The following is a 12032-nucleotide window of genomic DNA, read 5'->3' as shown; positions in this document are numbered from 1 at the left end:
TCTTATTATGGATGGTTACATGCAATCAACAGTGATTTTAAGCAATGTAACGTTTGTTTGCATCAAATTTTATGACTTTAACTTGATTTTTCACTTCAATTCATAATCTAAACCGATATATGAGTGACGTCCATTTGCATCTAGACTTATCACTTTAATTATCAATTACATTTCAATTTATCACTTTATCATAGTTGTAAAACAGCAATTCAGTGTAATCGTGAGGTCTAGAGATGGTGGTGTGTGCACTATATTATTTTTATTTTGTGAAGGTAGAGAGACTGTTTTTGATAGATTATCGGTTCAAATAAAACATATCAAACTCAAGTATGGAAAAAAAATTACAGTAATGAAGGAAAGAACAATACCAAAATGACAAACAAGGCCTAACTAAAGAAAACAATAGGTGATAAAAATTGGTAAGATAGTGGTAGTGCAAATTAACTAAATTAACTAAACAACGCTCAAATGACGTTCTACCTTAATTTGTGCCTTTATACCTTTCTAACTAGGATCATGTCGTAGGTAAACTGCAATTATGACATATTTTGTCTAATCTTTTCTCCTCACTACTTATCCGGCCTACCATTAGCTCTCCTCATAGGCTATAAGATGTGCCTGAATCGTCTCAACTTCCGCTATCTCATTTTGTCCATCACAAGGGCTACTCTTACCTTAGCTTGTCCCAAATATCTTTGTTCATAATTCTGTCTCTCCTACTATGTACACACGTCCATTTCAACTACTTCCGTTACTTTCGTCTTTTGGACGTGTGAGTTCTTGACTGGCCAACATTTCGATCAATATACAATCATTTTACAAAACTTATCTTTAAGTCTTGATGACACATTCCTATCACATAAAAAAAAATTGAATGTGAGCCTCCACCTCATTTACCCGGCTATGTGTAACATAATCGTCAATCTCTCTATTTTCATGGAAAAAAATATACTTTTTTTCTTATCCCTTCCTAGGAGTTCCCACCTTTTTGCTCCCTTGATAATTCAAACTCACAATCTCAGAGTTGGAAGTAGACGGTGCTTACTATCCAAGCAACTGCTCTTGTCAACCCCATTTCCTTGAATCATAGAACAAAGATACTTCAAATTTTCATTCCTGTTTATGACTTGAGAATCGATCCTCATTTCTGTATCTGCTATGTGTGTAACGTTAATGAACTTGTATTTAAGTTCTGTATCTTAGTCCTGTTCAATGTGAACCCTAAAGACTAACTTCAAGGTCTATTTCCAAACCTCTATCCTATTATTAAATCGATTTAATATTTTGTCAATCAATATTATATCATCTATAAATACTGTATATCAAGATAATTCATCTTGAATATGTCAGTATCAGTACATCCTTCACCAAATCAAAAAATCAATGAACTAAAGATCAAGAGAAGCGCTTCAGAGTTTTCTCCACTCCCATCCCTTATTGACCTTTGACTCTTGACTCCCTCGTACATTGGTAGTAACTAAAATATTTAATATGGTTTGGTATAAGGTGCAAATAAATATTTTCTGGTAAAGTTTGAAAATTACTAGTGTAGAAGCAAAAACTGTTGGCCAATAAATTAGGTGCAGTTGCTTGCCAAGTAGGTTTACAGAAACTGTTGCCATTATTTTCTGCCAAAATTTAGAAAAATTATGTAAACCCCACTAAAGTTCTTAACTTCTGAGCTCCCACTCCTCAAGATTCACAAATTACAAAAGTTTCCTAATTTGAATTGCTGCTAGCTTGTTTGGCCAAAACTCCTCCAAAATTGGAAGCACTTAGTTTTGGATTTTTCCCTAAAAAGATATGCTTGGTTGTCCCTCCTTAATCTTTATACAGGGGAAGCTGGACCATGGCATAGTTCAATTTATGGGAAGTGGTAAATATTTAGACTGTATTTAGGATACTGTTTCAAAAAATTAGGAAAAGTAGTTAATTATATTTTGAATTTTATATTAAATACACGATAGACATGTACGGTGAGTATAATTCTTTTGTGCGGTTTTAATTGAAACATATGCTTTGATATAATTGGTACCTGTCTAATGCAACTAATATCAATCACTGGGATACAACTGATACACTTGATGTCCGTTTGATACAGCCGCGCTCTAGTTTCGATTCATGAATATGCAAATTGTAGCTATATCTATAAAAGAGATAAGAATCCAGTACACCTCCGAACTATGGCTAAAGTTGCTATGACATACTCCAATTTCATAGGAATATACAAATCGTAACTATGTATATATAAATGTCAATTCTTCTTTGATGTATGTTTTTGTGTATTATTTGGATGCTTCAATAGTAATCCATTCCCACAGAAAGAAAAAGACTAGTTGATCTTTTCCATCACCATAATATTTTATTATTATTTAAAAGAAGATGCCAAAACTATTAAGTGTTCCATACAAAATTGCCAGGCTAGTCAAAGAATGCCACATAACACATAGGTATTTCCAGATAACATGAAGAACTACTGGGTCCAAGACAACCACAAAAAAGGCAAATAGAGCAAAGCCTACAAATCAACCCAATTAGGCGGCTGTAGATAGCAACACAACAACAAATTGGCACATTCTAAAAACATTTGGCTTGGCCCCATTTTAACACCAGACAATTTCACATACAATTAGAATAAAAGTGTTATCATCTAACAATTAAATATTCATATAGAAGATAAAGCTTGAGTCACAGGCTCTTGTTTTGTAGTGGTTCATATGCGTCCGCCCAACATATTCAATAACAACGTATCCAGTGAAGTCTCGCAAGTGAGATCCGAAGAAAATAGAGCGTACGGACATCTTACTTCTACCTAATGGAGGTAGAGAAATTGTGTATGGAAATCAAAATAGGTGTGAAAGGAGAAAAAACGATTGTGAAGAAAACATAGCCATTAGTTAAGGAAACAGTAACAACGACAAAAGTGTTATACAATCGAAAACAATGAATATGGACGATCATAGAAATCAACAGTGATTCACAATAAGAATAAGGCTAATACTATGACGACAACACTTCGCTACCTACTAACCTTCTACCATAATCCGCGATTTTCACACCCTCCTATATAAAATTTGAACTATTTTCTAGTGAAGGAATGTCGATTTGATTATTCTTACTCGTGAAATATTGTCCATCTAGTGGTTTGGTTAAAGGGGAAGGAAGGAATTGATCAAGAAATTAAAATGAGGACTGTGTGAAAAAAATTATGATTGAGTAAAGTTAGATGACACTTTAGAGTAAAGCATCTAGATTATCATTTTTTGTTTGTTTGCTTAATTATCTAGCCGCCTAATTTAGATTTTCTGTGCTTATTTCAATGAAAAATATTTTTTATCAGAAATTTCTTTATTTTTTAAACTCGATCCTAAAATATCTAATTAAGGGCGAAAAAATCTCATTCATCTCGCATTATATTATATGTACCCTCATTGTGGTTTACAATCTTTTGATGATGATTGAGATTTGAAATAGAGTGAGTTTTACTTGCTAAAAATTAAAGTACAGCTTATGTTTGTACATATGTTAATCAAAAAGGAACTCGTGAACTTACACCTACTATAATTTAATTTATCTATTCTAAACAGAAGAAACACAAAAATTAATTACACTATCAGAGGAAAGAAAAAATTCTTGTTTAATTTATATATAAATATTTAGTATTCCCCTAAAGATTAAAGTCAATTTAATTTATCTTGTCTAACTTTTTTATTGTGCTAGAGATAAAAGATAACAATCATTGAATTTGTGTACTTTGATTATGCTTCTATTAATTAAATATAATATGGCTATACTATTTAAATTTATTAAAAAAAAAAAAGATGATAGGTATCCTATTCTTTCTTTGCATTATGAATGATGATGAGTGAACCAATATGGACACAGTTGTTCAGGTTGGTATAACCACTTTAGAAAGACAACATAAAATTATCTGGCACATATCTTTCCATTTTCCACTTAATTAGTACTTTAAACAATTTAAAGTGAGGAAAAGGTTCCTTCTTAAATAAGTAATGAGATAACAATTAATATATAATCTGTGAGGATTGAAAGATTAGTTCAGCAGAGATTTGTTTAATTTGCACTTGTTGAATAGTCCCACGTATTATGATGGGTGGGTGGTTTTGTTTTTGGACAATTCTCTCGTCACACCAATCTATTTTTTGACGTTTAGTTAGAATCAAGATTTGTTTTTTCATATGATATCAAAGCATGACTTATCTTAATTATTATGCACTGAAGCGAGTCCTAATATTAAATTGACCACACACCAAATCCTTGGCGTGAGTTGAGTGGTCTCAATATATATATATATATATATATATATATATATATATATATTTGGACAATTCCTTTCTGATGAATTAACTTTTGGATTAAGTTGGGCTCCTAATTATTCATTTCTTCAATGTTCGACTTCCCTTTAATTAATTAATATACCATTATTATTATTACTTTTGCTCCCTTTTATTCTAAGCCTCTTCCATTACCATCACCCCACAAATACAAAATCATAATTTATAGTGTCATTAAACACTTATCAAGCGGAAATTAATCATATTATTTAAGTTAATGTCCCATATATATCACTAATAAAAAATAACATCCATTTGACCTTTTTTTTTAACATTGTCAATTGGACTCTAAATCTCTAATACAGTGGAGGAATACATAGCTCTATGTTTATTATATTGTTAAAAACTATATATAAATCATAAATTATTTGACTATTGTAAATTAAATTCTAAAAATTACGATTTAATTTTCCTTAAGAATATTGAACAAATTCCTGTTATAGTAAGAGTTTACCTTTCTAAGTTTGAATAATCATGTCTCGTTAATACATATATTTACTTTAATTATTTCCAAATTGTCTTGCTCACAAAACAGTACTCATTCCACCTTCAATACAATTATATTCAAATAAAATTAATTTCACATGGCTACTTTGATATAACATATTGTTTCGTGCTATATCTAAGATAACATGCTCCAAGAGCTAAGTCGGAATATTTTAATAATATTAATTGAACATCATAACACGAGTCTGTCATCACTTTAAACATACATAGAAGGTACAAATATATTACAAATTCTATGTTGGATTGGATGGAGTTCATGTTATGCTGGTATTCATGACCAGTGGCGGAGTCACGGTCAACGAAGAGTGGCCAGATGAACATCCTTTATTAATTTATTTTTTTTAAAGTATATAGGTTAAATATAGATATTTATGGTTATATATATATTATTGCACACCTTTGACAAGCTAGAGAAACATAGTCTAGTGATCAAGAGTGTGTATTTTCACATCAATAACTCGGATTTAAACTTTTGCAGGTGCAGTAGTGCTTCAAACTTACAAAGTATAATTACTCATTTATATAAAGAACTTCTTTTGTAAGTATTTAAAAAAGAACTTATTTTTGGAGCACTATTATTTCTATTAATTTAATTTATTATAAACAACTTGAAAGAGGGATTCTTCTAGATCATTTTCACTTTGTGGTCCTATATGTTGCTGTTCAAAGATGAAAAAGCCAAGTTTAGTCGATGCTTTTGGAATTCCATTTCTATTTTTATCAAAATAATTTTATTTTTTTATTTTGACCTTATTATAATAAACTGGTTTTTCGTTTTCAATAATTCTGACCTTTCTTTCTTTGTCCTAAAATTATACAACTGTCACTAAAAGGATTGAATTTTAACAACGCCCAATCAAGTGGCTTCTTTTAAAAAAAAAATATCTTAACAACGACCAAAATTCCAACAATTTTTAGCTAATATTTTCAATGATTGGAAAAAAAAAAAGAAAAAAAAAAAGAACATTTTCTGGCATATGAAATCCAGTGACAAGTTGCATGTAAGTTGATTGTCTGGACACGTGGACAGACTGTTCTCGTACTCATAATGAACTTTAGAACTTAGAAGTCAGAGTTAATTATTTCATTTTTAAATATCATATATTTAAGGCCGTTTTTTCCCTTTAATTAAGAAAAGATTAGTTCACCCTATAACTAATTCCATTAATATTAGGCTTTTGAGACCTAATCTCACATGTTAAGTTCATGGGCAAAATCGTCAGCTTAAAATACAGCAAGGTATATAGGACTTGCTTTACTTCTATTCTAGGTTATCATAAAAAAATAAATTATTTAAAAATAATACATAGAAAAAATTGTCTTCCAATATTGTGTAATATAGGACCCGTTTGGCCATTGAAAGAATCATTTTATTTATAAATTACTATTGATGTTAGAGTTTTAAATACAAAAATTGTATTACAATATTTAAAATATTCAAAATCTTGTTTTCGCTTTCATTTGTAATTAAATTAAACTTTTTTTTTTGAATTTATCCTAAATTTTCTTATTTTTATAAAATAACCTCATTTAAATTATTTTTTTTAATCATATTTCATGTTTTTTAAAAGTAGATCAAATTTTAGATACTTATTTCAAAAAATATGACCAAACACAACTTCAACTACAACGAATTCAACTTTAAAAATTTCAAATAAAGTGACTTTTTTTTTATTTTCATGTCCAAATGCTCACTTAATTTAAAGGTGTGGTTACAGTTACAATATTGTATTTGTATTAAAAAAAATCGTTTAATTAAAGGTGTGGTTACAATTACAATATTGTATTTGTATTAAAAAAAATTGTTATTAAACGAAAAAGATAAAGAATTAATTAGCCTAGATAGTCATACACTCAACCGTTTAAACTAAAAATAATTTCATCTGTAAATATAGTAATACCAATTGGAAAAAATAAACACTAAATCCGATCAACCATTTGTATAAAAATTCATATTAATGATTAATGCAAACCCAATAACTAGCATCCTTAAGACTATAATTACAATAAATAACAACACTTTTTCAAAATTACAACTTATAGCAAAAGTAGCAATATTTTACCCACTTCATAGTAATAGAAGAATATGTATTTTTCAGTTGTGCATATGTATTTATGAGTAATACATATATATTTGTATATGTATTTATATAGCAACATTTTACTTAAATACAAATACAATTTGCTATTTTTCGTAATTATGAAACTGTTGCTATAAAAGTTATAATTAAGGCTACAGAGTTGTTATTTCTGAAATTTTCCCTAACTAAAATAAGTGATTATTGTTGAAAAGACAGCGATTACCATTCTCAATTTAATCTCTCACCCTTAACGTAAACACAAATTATTATAATGAAGAAAGAAAAAATGATGGAGCAATTAAATAATTATTGTCATCATTGTATTAAAGAAAAAGAAGAAGAAGAAATCAAAAGATAAAAAAAGAAAAGGAAAAGGATAAGCAACAAAATGATTTCCATTTTAATATAAGAAATCATAACAAATAGACTAAGCCTAGTAGGTTGTAGCACTTAATTTGTTTTTATATTAAATATAAGTATAATCTTAATCTTGTTAAGCCTATGAGTTTGTTGAGATTGTAACATCAACATTTCAAATAGATATCATAGTGATATGTGACGTATTATTATACACTTGTAAAAGGCATAATGAGCCTAACAAATTTATTTTCATGTAGCCTTTTTTTATTAATAAATTAAAAATAATGCATTTCAATATCTTGCTGGAAAAGCAACTAATAACTATAAATCGAAAATGCATTAAATAAATGTAATCCAAATATAGAATAAGTTCCCGTGTAATCATAGACATTTTTCTCAGGAAAACTGTTTGAATATAGAATAGTTATAATTTTTCGAAATACAGGTTATAGTTGAATTCTAGAATTTAAAAAACTCCAAAAATATTATTTTTATAATTTTCATTTCAAATCACTCACAAAATTCAGAAACAACTCCAATATGTGTTCATATTTAAACACAATTTTAATTTTCTAATATCATTTTTCAACTTTTTCCCAAATAGTACTCCGTTTTTTTTTTTTTTTCAAAATTCATAATTTTTATGTCAAATACCCACTGAGTTTTATCCTATAGACTCAATAATAAATACTCAGTGTAGTTACATAAATGTTACTCCTACCTTAGAAGCGGTCGCGGCGGAGCCAAAAATATTCATTAAGGTAGTTTAAAATCAGAAAAAGTAAACATACAAACTAATTGAAGGGGCTCAACATCTACTATACATACATAATAAATAACTTTAATCATATATAAATAGTAATATAATTTTCCGACAAAGGAGATTCGGATAAGTGTGAATCCAAACCCCTTAAGATAAAAGTGAATCTGCCCCGTTTAAAAGTAAGGAGTAAACAGATTGTTTTCGATAGACCCTCACAACCGAGAAGGTACCACTAAGTTTAATAGACTCAATATAATCAAAATCTATTTTCTCCTTTTAAATATTTATTTCCATAACTACCCCTCCAAACTTTCTCCATAACGTAACCAACCATATAAATATAAAAACAATTTATCCAAAACTACTACCCCCACAGCCGCACCACCCACCCACACCAAACCCACCCTCCTTCTCTCCAAGCACATATAAAAACACATAGTGGCCTCATAAAAAACAGAAAACAAAACAAAAAAAAATAAAATGGATTTCATCAGAATGAAAATATGTCTGTCTGTCTTGTTGTTTCTAAATGTCTGGTTTTGTACAGCCTTTGATGTCTCCACAATTCCTTTTAACAAAGGATTTAGCCATCTCTTTGGTGATGCAAATATTCTTCATGCTACTGATGATAACAGCCTTCAACTTCATCTCAACCAAAACACAGGTAACATATATACATACTAATTTTAATTTTCATCGTGTTTGATACGACAGAAGTCATCATGAAAAAGAATCATCAAGAACGTAGTTAACTTCATCTAATTTGCTTTTGTATTATTTAATATTGTTACAGGTTCAGGGTTCAAGTCATCTGACCTCTACAACCATGGTTTATTCAGTGCTAAAATAAAATTGCCGTCAGATTACACTGCAGGAATCGTTGTTGCCTTCTATGTATGTATCGTTGTTATTAATTCCTTCTTATGATTTTCATTGTAGTTTTAATAAGATCACACAGTTGCAAATCCTTTCATTAAAATACTAGTACTGTATGTAATTTTTTTAGTGAAGATTCTGACTCTGTCATCTATTTTTTTGGCGCAGACAACGAACCAAGATGTATTTAAGAAGACACATGATGAATTGGATTTTGAATTTTTGGGAAATATAAAAGGAAAAGCATGGAGATTTCAGACAAACATGTATGGAAATGGAAGCACACATAGAGGAAGAGAAGAAAGATATACTCTTTGGTTCGACCCTTCTAAAGAGTTTCATCGTTATACCATCTTGTGGACCAACAAAAACATCATGTGAGTTTTTTAGTTTTTCACTTTTTTATTCATTTTAAAAAATAAAATAAAATAATTGATAATTTTTTGAAATTTAAGAAAAGTACAAGCATCATAATTCATATATCATCATTTTAATAACACGCGGATTCGTTGAATTTTTTCTCATATTTTGCGGCTGCTTTTTGTTATTTGACCTTTTCAAAACACGGTTATTACTGTTACTGCAACTGTCAAGTATCACATTCTAAATAGTATTCTTCTGTTCCCATTTGTGATAAAAAATTTATTTTGATGGAATTGATTTAAATTTTTTTAGAGATAAATTTTATATGTATGAAAACAACGAAAAAAGAAATAAACTATAATTAATTAATATTAACTTAAAAAGTTAAGAGGCATATAATTTAAGAATCCCGATAAAAAAAACATATTTAATTTTAAAAATCTTTATTGTGTCATATAAATTGAAACGAAAGAGTCTTCTAAAAATATTTTTTTATGCTATTAGGGAATTGTAGGAGGGATTAATGCTCTATTTTTTAATTATCCATATCATGTCACTTTTGATACTATAGGTTTTCCTTACACAGTTTAACTAGTTACAACAAGTTATTGCTTTGTTCTTCGATCAGTTTTTCATGTTATCAATCAAGCATGATATATGAAGAGTTTAGTCTTGTTAGGTTAATTTAACCTTATAAAAATATAAATCTTCAACACGTAAAACTTAATAAACTCTTGCAGGTAATTAATCCCATAACAATATAATGATAAAGTAATTAACCTTATATAACATATTAGAGTTTATTAAATAGTTCAAAATCATGGCGCTGGTAGTGAATATGTATATTGCTATAGTGCATGATTAGAAATTAGAAATTAGAAAATATAGAGATATAATATGATAACTAAATAATTATTTTGGTATTTGCATATTGAAAACGTAAGGTAGGATGAGTTCTTTTCTTTTACGTTATAAATTAGTACTTACTTGACTGGTTCAAAGAATCTATTTATTAGTCACATTTTCTATCTGATTTAATCAAAAGACGACGACGTATAACTAATTTTTTTTTGAAAAAAAAGTCTGAAGTTCCGTGATGAAATTGTTGATAACCATAACCATTAATATCTCCATTAAAGTAACTCATTGACAAAATGACAATTATGTCTTAATTCATGATTTGACAAATTAATTTTAATTTTCCCTTTATATGTGGGTGAGAACAGTTTGTTTAGTGACATATAAATTATGGCCATAATTTTTGTTAAGAAGATAAATTCGATGAGGATTCCAGTATTTGCTTTCTAGAACTTATTAGTCGAGTAAAGTTTGCGTACACATTCTTTCTAAGACCCTACTCGTGGGATTACATTGGGTATAACGGAGTAGTTGTTGTTGTTAACCTATTAAAGTACCTCTTTTAATTTCAATTACTATGCTGTTAATATAGTTTAACCACTTTGCATTACATTGAATTAACTAACTTAATTATCACAACAAGAGAGAGAGAGAGAGAAATAGAATATACAGTGTAACCACTTTGTATTACGTACATTGAATTGACTAACATGAATTATTACTCATTAGAAAAAGTTACACATAACTTAATCCACATTAAATTACTTAAATGATAGCTACTATCTTTCAATATTAATTAAACCACTCAATTATTGACAATATTTTTTATTAATTTCTTTCAATTTTGACAACGTACAGATTTTATATAGATGATGTTCCAATTAGAGAAATTGTACGTAACGATACAATGGGAGGAGACTACCCATCAAAGCCAATGGGCCTATATGCAACCATTTGGGATGCTTCAGATTGGGCTACTTCAGGTGGAAAATACAAAACAAATTACAAATATGCACCATTTATAGCTGAATTTACTGATTTAGTACTTAATGGATGTGCAATGGACCCATTGGAACAAGTTGTAAACCCTAATAATTGTGATGAGAAAGATGTTGAACTCCAAAAGGCTGTTTTTTCAAGGATAACACCAAGACAAAGAATGGCCATGAAAAGATTCAGGGCCAAGTATATGTATTACTCTTACTGTTACGATTCTTTGAGGTATTCAGTGCCACCAACTGAGTGCGAGATAGATCCAGTTGAACAACGGCGATTTAAAGAGACCGGGAGATTGAAGTTTAACAAGCACCACGGACACGGTCATCGCCATCCGAAGATCAGATCAACAAGTCAAGTACTTGATGCTAGGATTTCTGAAAATGAAGATGAAGATTGAAGAGCGATTAAATTTTTGTTTATAATAGTGTTGTTGATGTATGTATAGACTATAGATCATAAAAGGAGGGAAGAGTGATTTTTTTTTTTTAATTTTTCTTGGATTTTAGATTTTGTTATAGGAAATATTGCCAGAGTGAAGGGGTGGAAAATTGATGATATATACATTACATATATATTGTATGCAATACATTGATTGAGCTATATATTTTTGTATATAAATAAAGAGGTCAAATTATGCATATTAAATACAAACAAATGTTCCCTAATTTTTTTCCCTTCAAATTAATCATATATGATCCCAAAGTTAGGCCTATCATTAGTGTTGGCATGTTTTGTTATAGAGAAGATATTATAGTGCTTTTACTTGTTATAGTTTTTTTCTTAAGGTAGTAAATCGAAATAGAGTGGTAATTGTTAAGTAATTACTGTTGTAATAGTATTCTATTCGTCTCATTTTATTATGTGGCACCA

At 29.1% G+C, this 12032-nt stretch overlaps 1 protein-coding gene across 1 annotated transcript; it reads left to right on the top strand.

The window, feature by feature from the left end:
* Positions 1–8399: 8399 nt before the first annotated feature.
* LOC107843860 (probable xyloglucan endotransglucosylase/hydrolase protein 30) lies at positions 8400–11827 on the top strand. The gene is made up of 4 exons (XM_016688265.2): positions 8400–8730; positions 8860–8960; positions 9111–9319; positions 11022–11827. Exons 1-4 carry the CDS (start codon positions 8547–8549, stop codon positions 11557–11559), a joined length of 1032 nt encoding a protein of 343 aa, XP_016543751.2. The 5' UTR covers positions 8400–8546; the 3' UTR covers positions 11560–11827.
* The last annotated feature ends 205 nt before the right edge of the window (positions 11828–12032 follow it).

The sequence above is a fragment of the Capsicum annuum genome, chromosome 1 (assembly GCF_002878395.1).
Source record: "Capsicum annuum cultivar UCD-10X-F1 chromosome 1, UCD10Xv1.1, whole genome shotgun sequence".
In the NCBI taxonomy this organism is placed as follows: Eukaryota; Viridiplantae; Streptophyta; class Magnoliopsida; order Solanales; family Solanaceae; genus Capsicum; species Capsicum annuum.
This window is presented reverse-complemented; position numbering and strand designations above follow the sequence as displayed.

What these genes read in the sequence shown, in the direction of transcription:
- LOC107843860 (XM_016688265.2), top strand. Translation starts at nt 8,547, where the DNA reads ATGGATTTCATCAGAATGAAAATATGTCTGTCTGTCTTGTTGTTTCTA. An exon ending in GAATCGTTGTTGCCTTCTAT is followed by an intron (nt 8,961 to 9,110) that starts GTATGTATCGTT and finishes TTTTTGGCGCAG; the next exon opens with ACAACGAACCAAGATGTATT. An exon ending in TGGACCAACAAAAACATCAT is followed by an intron (nt 9,320 to 11,021) that starts GTGAGTTTTTTA and finishes GACAACGTACAG; the next exon opens with ATTTTATATAGATGATGTTC.